Source organism: Poecilia formosa, unplaced genomic scaffold, assembly GCF_000485575.1.
Source record: "Poecilia formosa unplaced genomic scaffold, Poecilia_formosa-5.1.2 Scaffold14, whole genome shotgun sequence".
Classification (NCBI taxonomy): domain Eukaryota; kingdom Metazoa; phylum Chordata; class Actinopteri; order Cyprinodontiformes; family Poeciliidae; genus Poecilia; species Poecilia formosa.
The window spans coordinates 2783815-2811668 of record NW_006799953.1 but is presented as its reverse complement, the minus strand read 5'-3'; the positions used below and the strand labels follow the sequence as shown (position 1 = coordinate 2811668).

The window sequence follows — 27854 nt, the reverse complement described above, 5'->3', positions numbered from 1 at the left end:
TTCTGAGACTTTGAGACTACAGCAAATCACATTCAGTCACATTATTTGTAAGAGAAATAAAAATGCGACAGTGGTAAGCCCGTGGAGGAGATGCTAGCCAACCAACAATTACTCTAAAACATAGCATCTCCAGGAAATTGCAAGGTCAAAAAGAACATATAGATCTGTCGCACGTTTGCAAAAAAAAAAAAGTTTTAAGAACAAAACATCTTGATAATTGCCAAGACTTTGAGAAAAAAAATCAGTGGAACAAGTTTAGAGGTAGTTTGATGATCTTCGGTTGATTTGCTCCTTCAAACTTGGACATTTTGAAATGTGGAGATGATAGTTGTTCCTGCCAAGGGTTTGATCACAAGTTTTTATATTAAGGAAACAATTATTTTCTACAACAGCTTAGTCAGTGATTTTCAGATCATAAAGATTTACGTAAGCATTTAACTGTGACAGAAAAGAAAAAGAAAAAAACAAAGCAAGAAAACTAACCCTTAGTTACCACTTACCACTCCCACAATAATCCAAATTCATTCAATTGATACTTTTCTGCAGCACTGTAGTTAAATAACTGAATACAAAATGATGGGTGTGCTGCTATGTTTTTGGCATTGGTACACGCAATGTTCAAAATATTAAAAAATTATTTTATCATTATTCTTTAAGCAAAAAATTTATACTCCTACAAAAAAAAAAAGTAATCAGACTATTTGCTCAGATGTGCAATCTGTTCCACTCTGTAGTTCAAAGAAAATGAGATCATGCCATATAAGGGATTTAACATAGGACTACTTGTATTTCTAATTATCAATGAAAATGCACCATTAGGCAAATCCTTTCCCTCCGTGCTTTCAGATTTCATTTCAGATAACCTGCCTCAAGAAGATGGAGGTTTTCCAGTCACGTAAAAGCGCTCTGCATTAGAAGACAGGAAGCATTAAGTATAGTCCTGAAACCCTTAGAGGTATGAGGAGACTCCTTCAAGATGAATAATGGCTACAATACCAGTAATGACTCAAGATAACATTACTAGAAATGATCACAACAGCGCAAAATGTCAAAGTGCATCTTTCTTGTCTGCATGTATCAGGCTGATAACCAGTGTAGCTGTTGGCTTATTTGAAAGAAGTCATGCGTTTAAGAGACCATTTTTTATTTACTCAGCTGTGCAGTTAAACTAAAGCCTCTGAAGCTGCTTAACGTTCTGATGTACAGGGCATGGGGCAGTTGGCTTAATGGGTTTTGGGGAAAAAAATTTGCAAACTAATTGTTAGTTTGCAGGTACGAGCAATTCGTACTTTACAAGGGGGCTGGTAAATGTATTTCTATCAGATTTATTCCATAACGGATGCCCATGTCTTTCCTCTTGCAAAATAAAGAACAAAACCCAAATTTTAAACAATTATCTGTCATTCTCTTCTTCTGAGCTACAGGTGACTCTTTCCCTAGTGCATTATTATTTCTTTTAATTTGTCACTGACAGTGTTGGAAAGCCTGAGGCTCCTATAGATGACAGTGATGGGGGGGAAAAAAAGCCTGACCAACAATTCACTTAAGTGCTTTAAAGATCAATGAAGCTAGCAAACATTTTCCCTTTTATCATTTCATTAGGTATCACAGCCCAGGAGTAGGGATTTTTTTTTTATTTATTACCCTGAGACATAATCAGATTTTGCAAAAGGAGAGCCAAGCTGCCAATGTGTCTTTGAAGCATAACAAGTGTCTTTTACTGATATTTCTGCAGAACTCTGCTATACACATCTTGGGCTCTGGATAATGGGTGGATCAATCCTTTGCTTCCAGTACCACACCACCTCACTCCCAGTATCTCAAGTAAATACAGCATGTGTCCCAGTGGGAAGAAAACCTCCAGTGATCCTGTGTGGCCATTTTAATTGGGCCCCAGTGAGGTGAGGCTTTCTTTCTGCATCAGTTGTTGGTATAGTTTTAGCTCGCCTTTCTTCTGGGAAGGCCTTGTGATCTTTTCACGGTCAAACGCAGACGCACCGGACAAATATCAATGATCTCGTCCCCAGCTTCGTCAAAGTGCAAACCGCTTCTGCTGCAGTCCAAGTGACATACCTGATCGCAGAGAACTGAAGTTTCCTTTGAGTCACTCGGAGGTAAAAGGGGTCATGTGAATGAGTCACGATAATTCATTCTTGTCCTTGGGGAGAATCGTTTGCAAGAGAGGCGCTGGCTATATCTGTGTACTAAGGATGCTGTACATCCAATTATATTAGATAGTTCAAGAGGATGTCAGCAGATCCAGTGACTGCTCAAAGTATACTCAGGAAAAGGATTGGACTTTGGATTCATTTTTATTATGAACAGCTAAATCTGCTTTATGTATTGTTCTTCTATATGACATTTCATTATCCAGTGTTTCCCAACCTATATAAACCACAAAGAATAAACTGTATTATTTCAGATATTCAAAGTAATGCAAAAGTAAACATAGCCCATTTTATCATCTAACAGCCACAAATGTTTTTTTGTGATTAAACCAGCAAAATTAGTGCAGAACTGTTAAGTGGAAGAAAATGATGCTTGGCTTTCAATTTGGCTTAAATCTAAATACTTATTTAACAAGCACATTTAGGCCTGACTTTGACTGATGAGCCATTCCAACACATCATCATGTTGTGATCTAAAACATTATTATTGCTCCGTTTATATGTTTATAGGTATTGTGATGCTGGAAGGTGAACCTTCTTCTAATAATGGCAGGTTTTTACCTTTTATTTAGCCTGGTAAAAAAAAACAAAAAAACAACAAAAAACATCACCTTGTTCTACGCTGTTTGCTTCGTACAAAGGGGTCCGACCTTGTTCGGCTATTGAGAAACTATTGCTTTCTGGAAATGTGGACTCTGTAGAAGTTTTAAATGTTACTCAATCACTTACCGGAAATTACCTGTGCTGTAAAAAACCATCCTACATTAAAAATAAGAGAAGTGTTGAGCCGAATGAGGCGGCTATTGATGTTACTTCAATATTTGGAAGAGTGGCTAACATGGACTGAACAGTATTGCTTAATTCCTCTGCTAACCAATGGTGAAACTACAGGCAGACTACAGCACAGAAAATCAATGTCATCGTTTAGAACTTCTTCTGTTTGCTGATTGGTCCACTAGAAATTCTACTTGAGACAATCCTTGTAAATGGGAGAAAGCCCAGACTGTCTGTGGAGCGAGTTTTTAATCCAGTAGAATACCACAGGATGTCAATGGTCAGGGTACCAATTATATTTTCCTATCAGTTTTAGCTAACTTCTATGTCTCTGCTTAAGTGTTTCCACAAGATGATGGTGCTACAACCATGATTCACAGTGGAGTGTTAAGGGTTATTTGCAGTTTTATTTTTGGCCAACACATAAGGTTTGCAAACAGGTCAAAAATTTCAATTTTGATCTCATCTGACAAGAGCAGTTTAACCAGTAAGATATCATTCTAACAATTGTGTCTGTAACTTGTTTAATATGTAGTTTGGTATACTCTTCAAGACAACAAATTCATAAGAGTGTACCAATAAGACAAAATTGAAAACTATATTGTTAACTGAGAACAAGAACTCTGTTGTAACCAAAATGTTTGTTCATCTTTATAGATGGACTTAATTTATATAGAACTTTTTTCGTTATACTGACCACGTAAAGTGGCTTACACAAGGGCCACATTCACTCAATCACACACCTGTTAAAGTTTGCACACGTACACAGGTCGTTTGGCAACTTAGAGTTGGGTGCTTTGCACAGGGAGCCACGGTCTCTGTCAGCAGAGTTAAGGAGGCCCGTGCTTTGTCCTGAAATTCTTCTTCCTTGTTTTAAATTAACTCCTCAATGTCAAGCAAGCTGCCTTTTCCTGCCTCATTACTAAAGTTTCTACCTCCACACGCGCTCTCTTCCACACAATTACTGTGCCCTGTGGCAAGCTGTAATGGGACCTTCTGGCTTTCTATCACCAGTGGCTTTCTCTTCCAATCTCCATCAGAGCCATATTCGTGGAATACCATATGAATGATTGTTCTGTCAAATGATTCTTCCACCAGAGCTTTCAATATATTTACCTCCCCTAGCTTTAGCAATGAGTCTCTTATCTACTTTTGGGTAAATTCTCTCCCTAATCTGTGCGTCTGTTTTAGTAAACAGTGAGGTGCTCAAAACTTGAGATTTTGTCTCAAACGCTAACCCCGCTGTTAGCATCTCCAAGAACCTTATCGCTTACCTATAAGTGCGTTAGTCTTCAAGAGCCTGGCTGATACATAAAACTCTGTAACAAAACTGAGATTACATTTTTACACAGTACTAGATAGGCAATTATGAAGATAATTAATTTTCCTGAATCTTAATTCAGAATAGCAGACAGAGGGGGGTGAATACATTTGCAGGCTGAACTATTTAGAAATTTTATTGGTAAAAGAAAAAAAAAAGAAAGAAAAAATGCCATGTATGATTCCAAAATGTGAACAACTTCAAAGTGTATAACAATTTTGTTTTGTCAATAGAACAATTCACACACACACACACACACACACACACACACACACACACACACACACACACACACACACAGAATAAACTTCACATATTTTTTTAGACTTTTCTGCCACCATGTTATATTCAGTTTTGCAGCAAACACCTTAGACAAGAAGCTGATCAATTGACTTACACAACAGCAGAGCTACGAGGAAACAGACAAGTGTTATCACCTTTGGTAAACGTGTTAGCAGCGGGGGTTCATATAATGCATGTCTGGACAGGAATATGACAGCAGGGGTCCAGAGCTAAACAGAGCTTTCCCAGTTAACTGAGCTTCAGTCACAAGAGATAGTTTCTGCCCACCCCCTCTGCCCACCATTCCACAGAGGCCTTGGGTTGTCACAGAGCCCCACTGTGCTGTCTCGGAGACCTGTTTTCACACACAGGGGGTATAACACCGCGCCAGTAAGTATGGGTGGGTGGGTGTACTTGAAATGCCATTATCCATTACTATCAAACCACGAAGCCTTTACCAGTGGCAAATGAACACAAAAGTAGATCGAAACGCAACGTGAGACCAGTTGCTGGTGGATTAAAAGCTCTATGCCAAATTATTTTCATTATCATTAAGCTGAAAAGACAACGATTTTGCCAGAAATGCGGATAAATCTTCGCCGCTTACCTTCTTCCATGGTGCGCGCCGTCATGGATTCGCTGTCCGCCCCCTGGAACTCATTGAAGTATGGTCGCACCTTGATCTCATAGACAATGCCTTTGTTCAGACCAGCAAGTGTGACGTCCCTCTCCGAGGCAATCCTCACGTCCTGGATCTGCCAGGGCCCGGGGGAGGGCAGCCCAGAGGTTTGTCGGTACAGAACCCGATAGCCTTGAATAAACTGGGATGGGTTTTCCACCTTTAGGCAGGGATAGACGGGAATCGACAGTCATCCGAATGCTTAGTTACTTAGAAACAGAGACAAAAACTTATAAATTATGTGCATGCATTTGCTTTTTTTTTTAAAAATAAAATAATAAAAAAAATAAATCTAATGCTTTTTACTTAATTCATCACATTACAAACACAGTTTAATGTGTATGTCATGAGACAAACCAAAAACAAAACACCATATAATTGTGAAGACATAGAAAAATTAAAACATTGCATTCGTTTATTTTCCCTCCAGAACTTCAGTCTTTGAGCAACTCTTACATAAATTAAGGCTGGTGGAGGACTACCAGCTGTCGCACCAGTTCTTTAACAAACCTGTGAAGCTTTCACAGGTCTTTATTTACAAATGATACCTTTAACAAATGTGTTTGCATGAAAACTTCCCTCCTCTTCAGACATTATGCACTATATGGTATTGATCTACGACATTAAATGTCAATTATTGAAATTTGCGGCTATAATTGACAAACTGTGGACAACCCGCACAATCTTCTTCCGCAGAAAAACATGAACTTTTTCTAGCATATCCCCAGAATGACCCTGTGGATAAGAAATGGTTGAGTTGAGATTGGATCTGTGATCTAATAAGTATGAAATGAGGAAAACCAGCAGGAAACTGGGCCAGAGTCACTATTTTCATCTTGTGTAGCGGAATGCCAAATTAATGTTATTAGATATACAATATTAAAAATTGGAAAAACAGTAAATTTATGCATGCAATCCTTCTCTCGGGACTTTTATTGCATTCAGCAAAAGTGAGTTTTTTTTGTTCTTTTTATTAGTTCTTTTTTTTTTTTCTTTCTTCAACATGAGGTCAAATCTATCCTGGCTCATATCCGGCTTTGACAATTAAACCTGTGGCGGTAATTAATATGCTGGTTCTTATCAAAAATGGACAAAGATCAAATGCTTGTGTAACCAGTCTGTTTCAAAAAATCTGGTTTATCACACACGGATGCCATTTTTGGAAAGCATTAGGTAACAGTCTGGTTCCAACCTATCTGAAGTGTACTACTCTGGAAGGTGCCATAGAGACCCAGCCAGCAGAGTAAAATATTATTCCCTGGATAAAGTGTTGCCTGCAGTCTGCACTCAAAGGTGGGGCATGCAATTCCTAATGGTGATGTATTTAGCCTGAACACAAACATTAGTCTTTATTTTAGCTTCACCTCAAACCAATTTAAACAGCAGGTGTTCACACTGAATGTGTACCAGTGATGTCATTCTCGCCCCACATATGCCAACTTGCTCAAAACACACAGGCACGCAAAAGCAGAAAGCTCAAGCCGATTTTCGTCACATTGTCAAAGAGGGATAAAATGCTCAACTTTAAACTTTTTCCCCTAATTTTACGTATTCTCACCGTCCACGTGACCTGCACTGAAGTGGAGCTGAGGACCACAGGATTATGCATGTTGACCACAACGTCTCCCAGCTCCTTCTGCACACGACGATGGTCTACTCCCTGCACTGTGGGGCTAATGTCTGAGGGAGAAGGGAAAAAAAGAGAGATGCAGCCACGTAGGTCAAAGATAATTAACACAAATGATTTATTGCAGTTCAGTCTTATCTCCTCACCTTGCGTCCGGACGGGCTCAGACATTGGGCTTGGATCCCCGAGTCCTTGAGCATTCACAGCTCGTATGATGAACAGGTACACGGTGTTTGGTCGTAGGTCCTTGACGGTAAACTCGGTGGTCTTCACGTGGTCGGCCACTGTTTGCCAGCTGTTACTCACAGACTGACTGTAATAAAGAATGAATCAAATTAAACACGCGATAGACTACTGCCTATGTGCCTTGTGTTGCTGATGCTGAGGAAGATAGGCAGCATTTCTCTGCATCTAATAATGCGGCATACATCATTTGATCTCCCGGTAAGCCAGAAGAACATAGGTTTTTCGGACGTATGCGCCACTGCTATGGAGTTCCATGTAAGTGCTGCTCAAATGTTGCTACAAAGTTCCAAAAATAACATGACTTACAGACGCTCCGTCTGCACTGATATGGATTCGCTAATCTCTCCATGTCAAATCCGAATGTAGACATAATGGGGATGTCCAACACTATCATAATGCTCAGGAAGGAGATGGCTCCTGTGGCCCAGAGATGGGCTTTGGTCAAAAATCTGTAGATCTCCCCCAAACACATGAGCATTTCCTCACTCTTACATTGCAGACTTGTTTTGCTTGAACCCGCCCTGACTTGCTTGAATTCCCCACAGAGACCCCGTACATCTGCTGTTGCCATGAAAGTTTGGGTCACTAAGTGTTGCTCGTGGGCATAGGTCACAGACATACCCGAAAGCCTCAATGACATAGGAGGACACTGGGGAACCCGCCTCCGGCCCCGGTTCCCATGACAATGAGATACTGCTCTTGGTAACGTCAGTGACCTCTGGCTTGGAGGGCGGCCCAGGGAGGGCGGTTGTGTTGTGCGACATGAAATCCATGAGGTCAGTGGAGTCTGAGGAAGGGAGAGAGGCTGAATTAATAACTCTCAAACTCAAAGGGAAGGCGCTATGCTTTATACGCCTCAAACTTTTTCACAATTTGTTGGATTACAACAATGAACTTCGCTACAATCGATTGGGATTTTGTCATAGACCAACCGAAGGTTGTGCTGAAGGAAAATGATTTATGATTTTATTTTTTATGTTTGTTTTAGAAATAGCTGAAAAGTGTGGTATGCAACTGTACTGTCCATGTCTAAAGAATTTGAAATTTAAAATTGCTATTAACATAGACTCTCCATTCACTATGGTGGAAGTTGAAATATTTCACAGAGGAAAAGATAGAAAAACTTTAGTCTGTAGATGAGCAAAGCTGGTATGAAACACCCCCCTCCAAACACTTACAACTGGATTTGAATCTTGCAGCAAATTGCTCTGCAAAGTACTTACAAAAGTATTTGAATACATACACTTTTCAGATTTCCTTTCTCAAAAAAAAAAACAAATCTAAAAACCATGTATTTTCTTTTCACGTTTCAATTATGCATCACATGGTGTCAGGCCTGCCACATAAAATGCCTTTAAAAACAGAGGTTTATGGATGTAAAGTTTCAAAACGTGACAAAAGTTCCAGGAGGATAAATACGCTTCCAAGTTACTGCGGCAGTGTGCTAATCTGTCAGACGGGATATTCCACAGACCTTTGACATCCAAGTAGGCACTCCAAGATGTTTCTCCACTGGAGCTGGTGGCAACACAGGTGTAGAGTCCGGAGTCAGACAGCTGTGAAAGCCACATTATGATTATTATTAATGATATTATTATTATTCAGCTCATATTTAATGTCCTACATGACAGTCTAATTCCGGCGCTGCAACACAACATTAAAAAAACAAACAGTTGGAAGACAGCGCCGCCGATTAAATCCAGCCCATAAATATTTTCCACAGATCCATGTCACACATGATACTGCTTTCAAGTTTGTTCTCTGTCCCCGTGTTCAGCTGAGTGCAACAGCCTTTGTAACTGTGATCCCTGATGGCTTTTACAAGCTCCTGCGTCAGTCTGGACTTTTGAAGGAGGTTTGCAGCCAGCACTACAGTAAAAACGCATTAACCTCCCCTGGCCTGCATTTGGCACGGGGAAATCTGTAGAGTGGATAAGTGGAAACTTTACCATTGGCCAATGGAAAAAAAAAAAAAAAAAGAGAGAGATGCCATTAAAAGCTCACATTAATTTTCTTAATTGATTTTCTCCAATAGTGGTCACATGCCATTCCCATAACCATCAACATTCCCATATCCAACGCTGACACAGGAAATGAGAAATACGACGACGATTTTCATTATTTTTTTAAATACCGGCAACGTTTAGGGAGACTTACGTCACTCCTCTACCTCCTTCTCCCAAAAGGAGGAAGAAGTGACATAAGAGTGGTGCTTTAATATGACACTGTGTGCAGCGGATTCTCCATTATACCACCACCTTCAGACTCGACTCACCAGTTCCTGTACCCTAGCCCTTGAGTCGAACTGCTGCCTCAGAGATTTAAACCAAAAAGCAGCGTTTAACGACTTATAAAAATCAATACTTGCTATTCATCTTTTAAAAGCAAGCTGACTGCACTTGTCCTTTTGAATTACGCTCGGCTGAGATCACCTGACAAACAAACAAATCTCCCTTTATTCTTCAAAGTGCAGCATCGGATTCGATGCGCAAATAAAGCAATGATAATAATCCAGATTTTGTTGTCCTTCTGGTGGCTTTTGATTTTGAATTAAGATAAGACTCAAGCTTGTGACAAAGCAAAGGATTTCATGTTTTGTTGGGACACATCAGCATTTTTTGCCTCGTCAGTTTCGTGGAGCTTTTAGACGTTGTCGTCAACGGCAGCGGCTTTCTCCCACCATGTGCTCCATCCAATCACAAGCATTTTTGAAAGTCTCTATTTTCCAGATGGTTTCGACGGAGGACTTCTGAGATTGTTCCGTCTAACAGCCCATCTGCTGCATCAGGTTAGAGGACCTGACAGAACCACTTCTGGGTGAAACTTGTTTTCCTGCAATTATGTTTAACACTTCAGGTTTGACAAACTGAAAGGGATGCTTGTGAAAGCGTCGTGCTCCCCAGCCAAATGCTTTCTATAAAACAGTTTAATGCCAAGCCAAACAATGAGTCAGGGGGGACTAAATGATAAGTTATCTCTTATGATTTCTGCTTTATGTTAAGGATTTTTTGGCATCTTTGGATTTGTCAAAATTAGGGGTGAAATCAATTATCGAGACACACAATCTTGTAATTAAAAAAAAAAAAAAAAAACAATGAAAAAAACAATAAGCAGAGTCAAAAAGAAACATAAGCTACTATTATTTTTTGGGAAAATCCACTCTAACCCACCCTTGTGTTCTGGATCTGAAGGCTGCCGTGCTCGAGTAAGGAAAATCGTGGGTCTAGTCCAAGCAGATTCGCCCCGTTCTTCCTCCAGGTGACTGTCGGCTCTGGATCTCCTGAGGCCTGGCACCGGAGGACGGACACGCCTCCCAGAGCTTGCGTCTGGTTGGACGGGCCCTGCCGGATGATGGGTGGTGGGCGGCCCTTGGAGGCTGAGGGTAAAAGGCGATGTCAAACGGTGTTATTCAAATTCTCTCTTACCACTTATTTGGTTTTCATGGAGCAAAACAGCAGCTCGCTCTTCTAACTACTTGTTACGGTTCTGGAAAAGGTAGCTGACCTTCTCGCAAGGTGTTAATTTGCAGCTGCAATAATTACATCAGCGGCTGCACGTCCAACATGTTAGCGACTAGTCTGATGGATTTGTTGTGAGGGGAAGTGACTGTTTTGCACAGCCTTTCTGCATCAGGGTGGTGTACTCATGGCACTGCATCACACACCTTTGAGCTTTAATTACTAGGTGAGGATTAACGATGCTTCACCCGTGGTGCTAATTACCATGGCTTCTTTATAACACCTCTCACACATTCATGCCTGTCCTCCCTCATCCTACTGTGTGACTCATGGCTGCACTTTCTTGTCCCCCCCCCTCCATTCGCTAGCAAACACAGATAAAACTAAACTCTGAATTAGCATGCCAAGCCAAACAATGAGGCACTTCCTTTAAAGCTTTTCTTTCTTTTTTTTTTAGTTTTTTTTTTTTAGGGCTTGTTATATCATGCAGGATACAGCCCCCGGACTTTGAAACAGTAATTTCTGGAGTGCCGAATCTCTCTCCTAGCCTCGTAACTACCTCTTGCTTCCAATTTCCTCACCACTGTTATCAAGTGAGTCTCCATTCACAGAAGAGTGTACAGCATGCTCCTGAAGTCTTTTCCTTTATCACAAGTCCCACGGCACAATGAGCCAGACAGCATTTCAAGCAGAATATCAGGTACATGTAAGTGCAGCATAATGTTCTAGAAGGGAAGTCAGGTGCGACTGACTGTTACAGGAGATTAATAGTTTGGTTTTATGTAGAGAGTTGCTGAAGAACGACACTGTGCTGAGAATTGGCTGATCTGTTAAAAAATTCAGTCGTTTCTGGATAAGAGTGAGGCTGCAGGTTTCAACTGGAAAGAGGTGGACAGGTCTACTGTAATGTGGACACTGTTGCAGACTTCCAGAATAAACATCTGGAAAAAAAAAACTAACATCTTGAATTTCCGGTCCGGTTCAACATACGACAAAGATTATGAGATATGGATCGGGAACAAAAGAATTGATGATGGATGGACAGCGAGAGATTTTGAACTTTCTTATCCCTTTTTCACTGGGAGCAAGCAAATAATTTCTTTTTTCAATCGTAAGATTGGTCTTTGCTGGAAAAAGAAGGAACATTTCTACGAAAATATCCTTTCTGTAAGGCAACTCATCATCATCCCAAGTGATTGCAGAGCAAACTACGATATTAAAGTCTTGCTCTTTTTCAGGGGCCACTTCTGTATCGAAATGAGCTTTAACCACCAAAGTAATAAAATGTTTCTGTCAGAAGTAACTCTCACACCCTAGAATCCTTGTTTCTGCTGTTTTTCACTCAATACCATATATGTAAAGCATTAACACCCACATTTTTTTCCCCACATAAACATCTCTTTTCTTTTGCATGATATGATGAAATAGAGTGGCTTTATGAACGTAAGTTATTTTTGATACAAAGATGCTGAACATATGAATAAATGCATATTTTAATCCAGCCAAATGCCATATTTTGAAGTTTAAATCGATTTTGTCAGATGCAAATTTAATTCAGTGATAAATAGTCCATATTTGCCCCTTTAAAAACTTTTTATCCACATGTAAACCCTGTTGTACGATGCGCCACATGATAATCTTAAGTAATTCCACAAATGGAACTCTGGAAACTTCCAAAATCCACCCAGGCCTCAAGCAAACACTCTCCGTCTCTGTTTACACCCATCTGTCACAGACGTTTCTCCCATCGCTCGCATTCTACACCTAACATTTTGATATTGATCTGTCTCCTCTGAGTGACAGGACAGGAGTCATTCTGTTAATTTAATAATGTGTGGGCGAAAAAAAAAAAGCCAAGAAACACATGAAATGAGGAGTGGAAACAACTCCCAGCTGCCAGCGGCTGAGCACTTAATGCTGACATTAAAGCTTTGATAAAAATAAAAAATAAAAAAGTGTAAAGTGTCTCTTCACAAAGCAGACATTTTTAAGGGGGTTTTAGACTGTTTCTGCCTTTTAATTTTTCCATCACAGAGAGTTGGAAGTGAAAAGATGACTGAGGGTGACTGGCTTTTAGAACTTAAGAGATCTTTGTCAGGAAACTACAAGTGTGGGCAGATGCTTCTGTTCACCGTCAGCCGTGCTGCAAAGCTTATGTGTTTGTGTTTCTCATGAAATGAAAGCACCAAAGGGATCACAGGTGAAGCTAGACCAACATCAAACACACACTCCATTTATAATGCAAGTAGCTAGCGAGGTGCTAGAGTTTCGTCAATATTGCTGAAGTAGAGAAACGTCGACCCACTAATCAGCGGCTCGGGACTGAATCGAGCACTACTCCGGCAGTAGATCACATAACTAAAAATCATTTTCTTTTCCTGTAGGTGAGGACGGTGTGCATGTGCTACTGGGTCCCGCCTTACCGTCTGCTACCTCCAGTTGGGCCTTGGCCATGATGCTGCCTGCCACTGTGAGGGCTTGGCAGATGTAGTAGCCTGCATCTGAGCGCTGCACAGATGATATGGTCAGCTCTCCATTTACAGACACAGAAACCCGGTCGTCCCCCTGTGCTGGTTGATTGGGAAACAGCAGATCCTACAAAAGCAAACGTTTGGAAAAAAAAATGTAAATTGAGATTAGATGTTTTCTTTTCTTTTTTATAAACAAAACATGTATTGACAGATACATACTACTTTATTATGAAAAATTCAGCTGCACTGGTGAACGTCAGCAGCATAAAAGAAAGCCAAGTCATATTACCGAACTACTGAACTAGCATGATTTAGTTTCTATATAGTTAATAGTGTAAAAGTGTCACAACCAGTTAATCTATTTAGTGTCTTATTCTGATGTGCATTGGTGTCAAAGTTTCAGATGTTCTTCTTGAAGACATGTTTTGAAATCCATTTTGGATGACAATGGAAACAAAGAAATAAGTGCTACAATCAATACATGTCTGCAGAACCTGATATTCTAAAATGCTATGTGCAATCTTGTTGAATAAAGGGGGTCAATGTTTCTTTTGCTTGGTTAGAATTACAGTTTCTCACCAAAGTACTGCTCCTGCTGTGATAACCTGCACTCATGACCATGAAATTGAGGCATCAGGGCTCTGTGCCTCTGCACCCCAGGCGGACCAACTGATGGACAGGAAAGGACATTAGCCTGCTTTCATTATGTCTAATGACGCTAATGCAGCACATGACATTGTGTCTCGCAAAGTGAATTGGCTCGTCAGACGGGCGTGGATTGATAATAAATGACCACTTCATTAAATATATGTGGAACAGAACCACATTCTGTTCTGACCTGGGTTGATCCTTTTAGTCGAAGCTGTTTCCTTTTTAATCCAAACATTTTAGCTAAAGCGCTAGCTCTTTATGGACGTCGGTTTGTGCACCAACGGTTGAAGCAAAAGAGAAATGTGCCACATATTCTGAAAGTTGAAATCAGCGAGAGTGAGAGGTTTAACGCTTATGTTTTGGTAAGTCTGATTAAAGTCACGTCATACACTTACTTAATCTCTTCATTTATATTATCTATTCTTTTATTTGTAGTGTATTTACCTGAACTTTAAGGCATTTTGCTTCAACTGTATAGGAAGATGCTCCAGCATCACTTTTCTACACCTTTGACCCTCAAGCATTCACAATTTGATCAACAGATGAAATGGGCTGGCACAGATTTTTCCACCCCATGAATGCTGCAGGTCTCATATGTAATGCATAGCTCGCATGTGGACATCATAGCATCAACACAATTCAAATTCTTCAACAATGATGCTAAAACAACATTATTCAGTTTCATACCATTGAGCGAAAACACCTGGCTGACAGAACCTTGCAAGCAAAAGTCAAAATGGAATTCAAATTTTCCAAATATAAATTACTAAGCAAAATATTTTCTGACGTTTTGGTGGTATTAATGTTTCATTGAAGTGCCATTGTTGGATGATCAGCTGATATTTGAAATTGTAAAGAAAAGAAATATGGTGATGTCACTGCAAAAGTAATGGACCTTATCCTGTATATTTTGGGATTAGGGATTTAATTTCACACCCTTAATCCCACTATCAAAAATGGAGCAGCGACAATAGAGATGCTTCAATGCATTACCGGACCTGATTACAAAATCCCCAAAAATCTCTTCACTTTAGAATATAAATAGTCTTTTACATTGATTTAAATAAATCTGATGTGTGTTTACTTGGATTTTCAACATCACATGTTGATTTTAAATTTTTCCCAGTCAGCGTTTTGACTTTTCTTATACTGTCTAGATTATCAGTCTAATACTTCTACATAACAGACGAGCCAACTTGGTCAAAATGCCAAAGCGTTAAAACTACTAATTTTAGGAATTTATTAAAGCTACAAAAGTTCACAAATTGTGTTTTAAGGAATCTTCATTTAATATTTGCGACGCCATTCCTTTTTTGATAAATCAAAGAGTTCTTGATATTGAGATATAACTAATCTAAGTTAGTCCAGATGCCACAAAAACACTGGTCTTTTGCCACAATTTCAAAATCGGGGCCATTTTCTGCATTGAACTGTTACACTACATCTTAAGCCAAAGATGTGATGACTCAAATACTATTAAAGAATAGAATTGCAGATAATACGAGTCAAAATAAGAGTCAAATACTATCAAAGAAGATCCAAAGTTAATATTTTCTACTCAAATGTTTAGAATTTTTTTGTAAAATGCAGAAACAAAGTAGTTACCCTGTTGTCCCTCCACAAACCTAAGTTAAGTCTTGAGCCTTTAGAAGACAAGTCAAAGTCTGTAGAAGACAAGTCTAAGTCAAGCTTTTAAACTTGACAAGTCTAAGTAAAGTATGAAAGCTTTATTTTTCCAACTCAAGCGCCAACCTCTTCAAATTGCTCACCTTGCTGCCTTCTCTTTGCCAGAAGACTGTTGGCTGAGGTTTGCCTCTGGTCACACAGGGAAAGGTAGCCGTCCGTCCCTGAGCCACAATCTGGTCCCGAGGTCGCACCACAAACTGAGGTGCCTCTGAGTTTGAAAATGAACAAAAACAAAACAAAACAAAAAAACCATAAAAAGGCAAAGTATTCTAGTAGACGTCTCGTTACTCTTAGACTATATCATGAGTATGTGCATCTCTACTAGACGAAGAGCTGCAAGCTAAAGGATTTCATGCACTGGGTGTTTTCTTTTCATTGAACTAGTTCTTATTTCTACTTTTCAAACAAGCCACTGAAATGTCATAAATTTTCAAACGTCGTCTCTATTGTAGTGTTTGAACTATGACACGTCAACCACACCTGAACCCACATACTGGAAGAATTCAGAATATACATATTAAGTTTTCCAGTGGAAGTCAGAGGTTGATAGAGCAGATATGCATGTCTTAAAAAAAATACTTGATGACTGTGCTTGTGGAATGCAACAAGAGCTCATGCATACTGAACATGTCTGTGATTGAAAAATAAAAACAACAAAAACGAGAAATAAAATAAGCTCATGCACAATGGGATCACCTCTTACTTACCAACGGGGCGAGCTGGTGACACAACAATGGTGTGGGTGACATTGACACGCAACACAGAGAGAAGGAAAGCAGAGGAGCAGAACAGAGGGACAGGAAAAGAAAGAAATGAAAATCAGAAATGAATGAAATGGAGCTGGGTTTCCATCCATGAAGCTCAGGGACAAGAAGGGTAACTCTGTCACCAAAGCAGGGGATGGCATGGAGTCTAACCCTCACAGCAATACAGAAAACCACAATCCAAAATTTATTAAAAAATAAAAAATAAATGCATGTATGCAGTTGAAAGATCTGTTTGATAACCAAACAGATGTGCAGCATGTGATACAGACCTAGATACAAACAAAAGGAGATTTAAAGACCAATAAATAAAATCAAACCAACTGAATAGAGATTTTCAATAACTATATTTAGTATGAGCTGATAAGAGACTGCCATGGTAAAAAAAAAAAAAAAAGCAATGGTTTGAGTGAATCCCTGAATTCACACCAAAAATATGCTTTCTGCTGTTAAAATACAAATTTCAATAATTTAATTAGTATTAATAATAGTGAAATTAAAGGTATATGATTTTTTTTTATCATAACATATATTTATTTTTTAAACACATACTTATGTAAACACTTTCTAAATTTAATAGTTGTGTTCAAGTCAATAAGGCACCAAATATTTTACTTTTTGCCGTTGTGCTTTTCATATAACAACACAATAACAAATGGATCATTCAACCCATATCATAAAGTTAATTAGTTACTTTATTACTATGTACCATTTTCTCAGATAGTCACCCTTAAGAAATAGTGTGTTGAATAATTCAAGTTGTTTTGAAGTTATTAACTTTTAGAACCTTCATGTATCTCGATGGAGGGACACAAACAATGTGTAATTACCGTCACTGGCATTAAAGGCTTTTTTAAAATGATGGACATTGGGAATACCTGACAAAACTAAGCTCCCAAATTCCAATGGAGTATCATGTTAAGTCATATCGAAACATGAGAGTAAACGTGCTATTGTTAGCCAGGCAAGTTATCCAGAAAAAAAAAAAAAAAAAAAAGAATTGTCATCTGTAACTTTCTTGAAAGCCTTAGCTGTATGTGTGGAGTCAGAAACAAATTATGAATCAAAAAAGAAATATAACGTTTTGCAAGTTTTGAGAGACATATTGTGACCTTCCCAAAAACATGGCTAAAAGAAACTTTGGTAAAAAGAAAAAGAAAAAAAGAAAAAATATATATATAAAGAGAGCACCAGCAGTTACCCACCTCTGATGGTCAAGTAGGCCGAGGCCTCGGCTTTACCCACACGGTTCTCTGCTACGCACGTAAACGTCCCTTGATCGCTGACAGATGCCTTTTTTATCCTCAGCAGGGAGTCCTCTCTGTCATATCTGATGTCATACCTGGAGAAGCGGTGTGAGACGTTAAACATTACAAGTGTATTCCAAATAAAGACTCTAAATCATGTAAATACAAATTCAAAAGTTATTTCTGTGAAGCAAAACAAACATTACGGTGTGCAAACTTGTGTGTGTGAGACGTTTTGCATGGAAGCTCTAAAAAGGAAGTGTCATTTTTTTGATAGAATAACAACAGACTTTCTCAGGCAATTGCTGGGGATGGGATGAAAAGAAGAGCAATTAAACTCAGAGATGAAGGCGCAGAAAAATGAAAGGGGCTTTCAGCTAGAACTCTTATTGTTCCACTATTTCAATATTCATAAAGACGCACAGCCCACACTGTAGTGTGGGTTGTTGTATAGTTCATGAGAGTGTGTGTCTCTGCGAGAGAGAGAGAGAGAGAGAGAGAGAGAGAGAGAGAAAGAGAGAAAAAGAAAGAGAGAGAAAGAGAGAGAGAGAAGGAGGCACAGACAAACAGTCTGACAATAAGGGAGTGGCACAGTCTGACAAACTGAATGTGATGATTGGCCCAAGCAGTAAAACATAACTAATTCATAGAGATGTTCCATGTATTTGAGTGTATCCATCAGCGAAGCAAACGTGAGACGGCAGCAGCGCAGTTAAGAGTGAGAGAACCATCTCAGCCAGCCGAGTTTAGATAAGCGTCTCGAAGGGCCAAGAGACGAAATGAGTAGGGGAGCAAGGAGTTAGGTCTCCCTCTCCTGGGTCCCCTTTGGCATGAAAGATCTTGTGAAATTGTCTAGCCAGCCATACTGATTCAAAGATGGAAGACAAGTCAGGCAGAGAAATGCTACAGAGGGTGAGAAAAAGTCACATTCGAGAAAAGATGTTCCAAAAGGGTGTGGGCAGAATATCGATGTGGGGGATGGGTTTGGTGGGGGTAGTTATGGAGGTCCGTCCAGAGTCTGGTGAGGACTCCATTCACAGCGCATCCCTGACCCAGATACATATGTCCCAGGAGGCTGGTAGGTTTTGGAAAAGAATGAAAGAAGTGAAAGGAGGAAAGTGAGGGAAACTGGTTCTAGAAGTAGGACATAGTTTACAGTCAGAGGGTGCAACCCAGGTTGGTCAGCAGGCTGCCAGACACAGAGCCGAGCAATAGTCGTCTGAAACATATCAGCCACGACATTATTACTAATAACTGCTCAAATTAAAAACATTCACCACTCTGCTGCAGTGGCGCCCCAGCGGTTTGCAATAATATGAGCAACATGCTAAAGGTAAACAGGAACATTAAAACAGGTGTGACAGAGAAAAACAGAATAAGGTTGTTGAGTGGCGCAAAATTCTTCAAAGGAGTCAGGAGAAGGAGAATTAGTTCAACGGCAGCTGGGGAAAAAAAACACTTTGCTGTGTGAAGATGAAGCAAGGCGTCCACTTTGTATTAAATGCTTGTATATTACTGGATTTTAATCATGGTCTGACAGAATAGCTGGAGATAACAAAGCATCACAGTTTATTCTATGTGCTGCTCCATTGACCACTACTGCCTTGCTTTTATATCCAAAAGTCTTTACTATATCCCTGAACAATAGGAGGACATAACCTGGTCTTTTGTTTCAGTTCTGCAGCTTGTTGTACATTGTTACTGTGACGGGTTCCACCATGATGAACCCTTTTTATTGACCAAATATGCTAGCAAAATATAGATAAGCTAACAGCGCAACAGAGCACCCTGCCAGCAACTGGCATATGTTTTCAAAAGGTTGAATTGCCTTTAAAGACATGTCTCAATTTGGTCAAAAAGTGAAAATAATAATTGCAATAGACGTTGATGGTTCGTAGACACGGCACATATTTCCATTTCAGTTAAGACATTCAATTCGCTATTTCTTTAATGAATTTTCTATTGATTTCCTGAGCCAGCAGATAACATCTGACTGCAGCGTCAAATAATAAGTCATGTTTCTAACAAGAAAGAGAAAACCACTCGATATTAGGAGGGTGGTCATAATATTATGGCTGATCAGTGTATTTAATGTTGCCCACTGTTATGGATTAGCCCCCACAAAGTCCAACAATGACTTGAAATTATTAATATCCAGTCCATCTGTAAGAGTGTTTGGTGAGACATTCTGCAGTAAATTCTGATATCAGTTGTGTGTGTTCTTACACTGGATTGCATCATGTTGTACTGTAGAGGCCTCATATGGTTTGAATTACACGAGCATCCACACATCACATCCCAGACACACACACACACACACACCCATTTCTCAAACTTTTGTGTGTTATTTGAGCAGAAAATGTGCTGCTAATTAAAATGTTTGACATGCGTTTTCGAATCCTGAATTTTAAGTATCATTCTTTAATTGTCCTCACACTTAGAAGTGCTTAAATGTTCTCATTTTCACTGCTGCAGTGCTCACCGACAGACGTGCTTATTATGGACTGCACACATTCACTCCCGGCCCTCACCTGCCACGAGGAACATCCACATCCTCTTTTTTCCAGCGCAGAGCAGGCGGCGGGTCACCATGGACCTGACATCTGAACTCCACACTCTCATCAACCAGAACCACCTGGTTCACAGGGCGCTGCATAAATGCTGGTCTTTCTAAATGAGGATCGCATACAGCGTAGGTGTTAATTAGGCAAAGGGGTTAAATGTTGTCGGTGCATAGAGAGCGAGTGAATATTTCTGCACTTAGCCGGTTTTTACATTATACACCGAGTGGAGAAGAGATTTCCTACCGTATACTGAAAGTTGTGCTTTTTCACTTTCCCTTTCTCCAACCATGTTAGAGGCCACACACACATATATCCCTGAATCGCTCTTCTTAGTATTTGAAATGGTCAGCTTTCCTCCTCGGACCTGAAGAAGGCAAAATTAGCTAACCAGTTCAAAGCAAAATATGTTAAACTGCAACATATTATTAACGTAAACGTAAGGTTAACATGCAGTTTTTCATTAAACAGCAAACAAGATGATTGACATGTTTCTATGAATTTTTCGTTTTGTTTTTTTTTTAGGTTGGCAACATAGCTTCACATTTTATTCGTCTTTGTTGTTACCACCATGTCCGTTTTTGGAAAGTGAACCCACCATGATCCTGTCATCCTTGAGATCCAGTTGAGTTTTGTCTCTTCGCCAGAATACGGTCGGCTCAGGATGCCCGCGCGGAGGCTGACACTCAAAACTCGCAGTTTCCCCAACCGCCACCACCACGTCCTGCGGGTTCTGACGGAAGTCATCTCGCAACACTAGAATCGAAAGCAGATGTAACACATAATCCTATTTTAAATGTAATGATGTATGATTTCTTTAAATATTTGACTTCCTCCAGCTGGTTTTGGAAATCAAAAGGTCACTCTTAGAATAAGTGATCTTTTCTTTAGCAAGTATTTCACAGTTTTCTAAAATAGAGGCCAAGCCCTGGTGGTAGATTGCAAAGTGCAAGTGCATACAGCAGACACATAAGAGAAAGACATAATTCACACATAAAATATCACACATAAAACTTCTAAATCCATCTACAGGCTAAGTAGCAAGTTCCTACAATTAAGATTAAACATTTCAAAATTAAAAGAACAAAAAATACATTGACATCTGACTTAGCTTTACTGGTCAAAGTTTTTAAGTTTTTAGTTTGTAATGTATATGTTAAAAAAATCAGTAAAGAATTCACCAAAAAAAATAAAATAAAATAAAATCTTCATATTTCATACAACCACACAAGGTGACCTCTCCATTTTTTTTTGAGAAAAATCCCCACAGTTTACCTTCTAACTATAAACTAGTTTCCTTTAGTTTGAGTTTATTGAATGTAGTGTAATAAAAAAATTATAATTATATACAAAGAAATACATTTAAAACAACCTTCGACATTGCAAACAGAGCAGATGTAAAAGAGTCAAAAGACACATTTTCTATATAATTTATGTCCTCCGAAGCTTAGCAAAAAAGGAAAAAAAACAAAAAAAACATGTACTGGTTAAGAATAATGCTTGATGCTCATGTGATAAATATGAGCTAAAAAAAAAAACAAAACAAAAAAAACTTGCATGTAATCTCTGCTTTGGTAAATATAAGCAGCTTGTGGTCAGTGAAAATATTTATGAGCCGAGCCACGAGCCAGTGATGTTTTAAAGCCTTATATGCCAACATCAACTCAGGGGTATAAGAAGGTTCACTGTGGGCCTCAAACTGAAGGCTGTCCATAATAAAAGTACTGCAAAAAATGTTTCAGTGATAAGATTGAAAGAAATCAGTTGTTCCAATAAAATCACTAGTTTGGTTGAGTCTGTTTTTCTGATGAAACCTTGGAAAGAAAAAGCAGAGCCTGTCCTTTTGCAGCAGACACGGAATCAGGCCTTGGATTCCTGAAAATGCATTTGCAGTACGCCGCGTACAAATTTGAAAAGAAAGTACAAGTGACTAAGGGTATCAACTGGATCAAACAGTCCTTCATAAAGACCTGTGAAATAGCAGCAAGGCCTCTTTTAGGAGGCGCACATTTCAAAACATCTCAGTGATAGCAACAAATTTCAGAGACTTGTTCCAGCACAGTTATAGTACCTGTTTCGGGAAAAAAAAAAAAAAATAAATATATATATATGGAAACTCCTTCATTACTTTCTGCAAGGAATCCACACCAGCTGGAAGGAGGGCGACGACTATTTTATATAAAAAAAATAGCTCTCAAAGCCAAGCGTGGGTAAAATAACACTATTCCATTTTTATCTCACATCTACACACTTTTTAGTTCATTAGAATTCCATTTTGAACACTTTTATCATTCCCAAGTCAACATTTTCATTTATCTAAGAATATCTGCGTCTTATTTTCATTATTCCAACAGTACGTGTCAAACAATTACCGCACAAGCCAAGAGAACGCATCCTGACCAGATGTATGAGGTAGTTAAGGTGAAGTTAAAAGGAACAAATCTTCAAAGCTCCATAATGCTGTCAGAACTGCTAAACAAATATCTGTTTAAAAGCTGCCGCCGCTTTAAGTAGCTGCAGGAAAGACTGCACTGTACGCCGTCGTTGGGATTAGGTTTAAAAATAGAGATTGTACGTTGGATCCTGCAATGATTTGTAACTCCTTAGCATTAATAGCTTGTGACATGTTGTTTTTGCGCAAAGCCTTGCTGTAGGCCCGTTTTAAATAATAAAGAGCAGTGTGTGACATCAATCACAGCCATAAAAATAAAATACTGATGCGTCTTACCTTTTCTCATCAAAGAGCTATGGGCTTCTGCATAAAAAAAATAAAAAATAAAAAATAAAAAAATAGCAGCAGACTGTCATTTCTGCTTTAACGTATGAGGAATTAATGAAAACTGGGAGAGATTAATTATATCTCACTGTAAGTGATAGTTTGTAAAACTCCGAGCAGCATAAACCTGCATGGTGCTCAGTCTGCCTTTTATCCTCATTAATGCCATAAATTGTTCTGTAGATATACCGTAGCATGAATTCCAAGTCCCCGAGGACACCTCGAGTGAAAAGGAAATCAGGAAGCAGCCAGTGGCCCTTTGGCCCAGCTGTCAATCACATCCCGCTGTAAATGAGTCTCAGTTGCAACACTACTTTGGCACAGACGTATGCCTGGTTGGCTGTCATGTTGTAGTGTACGCTTAGTGACCCATTCCATTGCAGGCAACGTTGCATCCGTCCAGGCACACAACAGCGTTGCTTGTCCCCGTGTTGACAATGCTTTTCTAAATCGTGTCCCGGGAGGCTTTAAAACTCAGACGTAAACAGGGGGAAAACTTGAAAACTAGATAATTGGGTACGTGAAGTGTAAAGATACTGACAGAGAAGTAAGTGAAAACTAAAAAAACAAAACAAAAAAATGTCATTTGAACATTTCTGATGAGCGTAGAGAGAAAACAGAGAGAAACTTATTTACGGATTTATTTGAAGTATGTGTCATAGACCGACACAATGTGGTGTAGATTTGTGGTTTTGAAGGAAAATAAAGTTTTTTTTCCCCACATTTTTGACAAATACAGATCAGAAAAGTGTGGTGTGCATTTCTATTCAGCAGCTATGAGTAAATTCAAACATTACAACTAAGTTTTTTGTTTTGTTTTTTCTTTTGGATATCTAGAGAATTATTGTCCATTCTCTTTGAATGCATTTTAACAGATATTTCTACATGATCTCAGTTGGATGTGGGACAAGAGAAATGGTTTCCCTCAGCAGACTCTCCCATCTGTGCTCTGGAACTCCACAGCTCCTCTACAGTCAACATGGCCTCTTGGCTGTTGCTATGACTACAGCTGTCCCGTCATTAGGTGGATGGCCACGTTTGGGTAGATTTTCAGGTATTGTACATACTCGAGTTTTTACGTTGCAAAAAATGGACTATTGCAAATCCTTCTCAAACTGTGTAATTTTCCTTTCATATGAGTTAGTCTACCACAAGACATCTTATTAAAATACATAATGGTTTGTGGTTGTTATGTGACAAAATGTAAACGGGTTCAGTGTGTATATGCCTGCTGAAATACTAGCTTGTTTTTGCAAATGTGTATTTAGATTAAAATATTTCAGAAATTCTCTGACCAAATGATATTCATGGCAGTGCTTAGACATTACCAACTTTCACAACAATGTGAAATCACTACAATTTTGGGGTTCTATTTTGTTTCTAATAATAATTTGGTTGCTTTATGATGGAGTGTGCCGAATCATGTCCGTGCAAATTGGAAGTGAATTACTTGTTGCGTGCAATTTCTTCTTAATAGGCTGCTGTCAATTTAAAAGGCTGTGAAAGCGTGGTCAAATACATCAGCGCTGCTGGTAGTCTGGCAGTGATTTATTCAGTCCTGACAGTATGTATGAATGGCCGCCGTCCTACCGCCTTCCACGCTGTAGTGGCTGTTCCCTTTCCCCTGCCTGATCTCGCTAAGAGGCCCGTGCGGCGTTCTGTGGGTGGTGCGTACGATGGCATGTGAGACATGGGGTGGAGGTGCTGGTGTTCTAATCTGTTTTTCTCAAATGAGGAACCCCCGCAGAGGCAGCAGTAATGTGTAGTCTGTTGTCTGGTGGTAATTATTTCAGATGCTGTGCCTGCCACCGCTGCCTAATGCTGTTTGATTGAGTACTGCTCAATTATTCAAACAAGGCATTCAGGGGTCTCACCCATTTGCTAGTTACATTTATCAAATCAGAAGGAGAATAATTTGTAAATGGGTTTCATTTCATGGAACAATAGGTGGTAAAGGTACGTGACAAGGTGGCAGTCTGTGAAAACAAATAAGTATACAGAGACTCATTACGTGATCAGAAGAGGGGATATATACGGTAAAAAAAATTGGAGACGTTTTGTGCAGCGTATCTCGTCGAGCATCCTTGAAGGAAGAAAAGAGACAATGAGGCATTTTTCTCTGTTGCACAACTATATTTTACATGACTATCAATTTAAATGATTACAAACTGAAGATTAGGAGAAAGCAGAATGCAGACGTATGCTAGCATCTGTCATTATTGGAGATCTGAATTCTATATAAATAATACGCTGATAATCATGAAAGTACTGCTGCTGTGAGCAACCTCTATGTGTAACCTCACATTTTTAAAGAGCAAAAATCTGAAAAATGTGGGGCACATTAACCATGATATATCTTACTGTGTATTGAAGGTTGTTCCGTTTAAAGTTGAATCTTGAGCTTGGTTTTCAGGCAATTAGGAAACATTTTGACAGACACATTTTGGACTAGTACTTATATCTATATGTTGCCCGGAGGACACATTTACACGCCTGTCTCTGGTTCTCTTATTGTGATTAAATAACATTAATAATTTAACATTTGCAACAAAGTCCGAAACTTTGAGTGGCCAAATCTGTGGCCTAGAAATTGCTGCTAAGAACCAGTTGTGCTCCTTCTCGTACCATCACCTCTTTGTAAAAACATTTGGCTAGACATTTTGTACAAAGAGCTGCAGGACGAATATTAACATTTTTTACCATATTTTTCGTCATGGCGTCTCTTGATTTCCTTTTCTTACATCATTTGTAGGTCAAAATTACAATTTGTCCCAAATTCATACAAAAGTGACATCCTCCTGCTGTGTTAACATGCAGTTTATTAACATGTGGACATGCAATTATATTTCCACTTTCCTGAAAAGGGACATTTCGTAATTTCACCACAGGTTCTGTATGCTCACCCGCTCTCAAAAGATGACTGGTTGTCATCTAAAAGCCAGATTTCCGCCGTTTCAATAAAAACAACGATGCTCCTGTAGATTCCATCATGTTCGAAATAATCCTTTTATGCTATTTCATAACGTACGACATGTAAGATGAAGAGTTTTAATAACAAATTCACTATAGTCATTCAGAAAGTAGGCATTATATTTCCTAGGGGAACCACTCAGACACACCATCATCAGTGTTAAGATGAACAATTATGATTATGAAGTCAAATTTCCATTTGCATAACATCAGGAGGTTTAATACCCACTGCATGCACCTGCTTCATAAGCAGTGAATGTTCTAGTTTGAATGGCATCCTGGGAAAACCCCTCCTACTGCTGCTACCTCCCTTAAAGACAAAGACAGGCAGACAAATACAGAGCGGCAAGAAACGCAAAAGTTAAAAACCTGAGTTGTTTATAGCTTAAGTTTTCAATATTTGTGATTGTAGTAATATGCTTCAGATAAATGCTAAATTTCGCTACAGCTGAGGTCTCTCTCAACGTTTCTGAGCTTTGCTCTGTGTGTGGGTAATAGAGAGAGGGGAAGCTTCAGTAAAACCTTAAAGTTGTGCAGCACACAGTCACCATCTTAGCTTCAGTTTGGCAAAAGAGCTAAAGAGTTGCATGGAGAGTGCTAAAAAATATTAAAGACTAACTATATTCACTTACATCATGAAAATGATATTTTACATCATGCAGCTGTGAGCACCTTGTAAGTGTAGCCTTCCATACTGCGGAGCAACCCGGTGGAGTGCTCTCTTTGCTCTTGTTTGAAAGGAGACATTTGGTTTCCACTGGATATATGGAGGAAAAAAAAATATTCCACAAAGTACAGTGAACAAAAATGAATCTAAGCATGATCACATGTGCTTAGATTACAATGTTTCAACCTGGAATAATTTTTTCTGCGTAATTGGCTATTAACAGGTAACAAATCTTTCCCGTCCATATTGCCTATCCATTTTGCAAAATAGCATTTTCTTTTAAATTACTATTTGAGCTCGGTTACAAATAATGTAGCTTATAGTAAGTATAGCAAATATGTCTAATTGAATCTGTTTATCAATTAATCTGAAACAGGAAGACATTTGTTTAGTTCATTACACAAAGCGAGAAATAAACAAGGTGTGACGGACAGATGGCGTCGGGTGACAAAATAACAAAATTAACTCAGCCGGCAGTCTGTTTACTTTCTACAACACAAAGTCAAGTGTGCCTCGTTTATAGGTGTGTGTTGGTGGGCGAGTAAGCTAACAATCCACTGAGGGGATTTTTATAATTTCATGCTGTACAAACTCACACAAAGAGAATGGTTGTGGCAGAAGTGAAAACACCACTGAAGGCAAAAGGGAAATTGTTAATGAGTAGGGAGGGAAGATGAAGATGCAAACACCTTGTGAGTTTTCTGTGTGTAACAGATGGCTGTATTTCCATTTGGGAAACACAGATGCAGTGACGGAGTGCGGTGCCGCATGTAGATAAAGCTTGCATCATCTAGGAAACAAACAGAATTTTAAACTGCATTCAGGCTGCATATCAAACAGGAGCTCTGCTCAAAAATACAGTGCCTAGCGAAGGTATTCAGCCACTAAAGCTTTATAACATTTTTGTCTTGCAAACTGCTGTCAAATTTCAATGTATTTTTCTTATTTGATGTCCTGACACAAAATAGCACAGATACAGAAAATGGAAGGAAAATTATGTTTGGTTTCCAGGACTACGTTGAACCATAAACACATTTTAACTGAGGCGCTATTGATCAACATTACAATGACAACAATAATTATGATTAACTCTCAATATGCAAAGTTAAACATATGGTACAAAGGCTTGACATATATAGTGTTCTACCTGACACAGCATCCAAGCAATAGATTGTATTTGCGATATTACACACTACAAGTGTTGTAAAAGAGTCATCAGAGTAATACATGATATTAGTTTTCTTACACACAATAATTCTTTAAGTCTAATTTATTAAAATTGCAGGACATTGTGATTTATCAAATGGTACTATTTATGAATAAAATCCACAATAATCTGTGATATATTTTTATTAAATTGGGATAAGGGGAAGACTTAAATAAGTATTCACTTCTTATTCCTTTTCAAACAGAAAAGCAGTAATCATTTAATTTTTTGTTCTTGGTTATGTGTGCACATGTTTTCTCTTGTTCTACTGGTTATTTGTTTTCTTTGTTTTTTTTTAA

At 38.9% G+C, this 27854-nt stretch overlaps 1 protein-coding gene across 1 annotated transcript in view; it reads right to left on the bottom strand.

Moving 5' to 3' along the window:
- The window catches only part of LOC103133927 (roundabout homolog 2-like), a 40883-nt gene extending 20263 nt beyond the window's left edge, over window positions 1-20620 (bottom strand). Inside the window, exons 1-13 of the mRNA XM_016668301.1 lie at window positions 20534-20620; window positions 20182-20302; window positions 19906-20044; window positions 17333-17469; window positions 16071-16082; window positions 15447-15571; window positions 12979-13150; window positions 10268-10473; window positions 8572-8653; window positions 7719-7884; window positions 6998-7164; window positions 6783-6904; window positions 5153-5384 (exon numbers count right to left, since the gene is read on the bottom strand). Coding sequence (XP_016523787.1) covers window positions 5153-5384; window positions 6783-6904; window positions 6998-7164; window positions 7719-7884; window positions 8572-8653; window positions 10268-10473; window positions 12979-13150; window positions 15447-15571; window positions 16071-16082; window positions 17333-17469; window positions 19906-20044; window positions 20182-20302; window positions 20534-20536 — 1684 coding nt within the window. The 5' untranslated portion in view covers window positions 20537-20620. The remainder of the gene's footprint in view (window positions 1-5152; window positions 5385-6782; window positions 6905-6997; window positions 7165-7718; window positions 7885-8571; window positions 8654-10267; window positions 10474-12978; window positions 13151-15446; window positions 15572-16070; window positions 16083-17332; window positions 17470-19905; window positions 20045-20181; window positions 20303-20533) is intronic.
- Between the last annotated feature and the right edge of the window lie 7234 nt (window positions 20621-27854).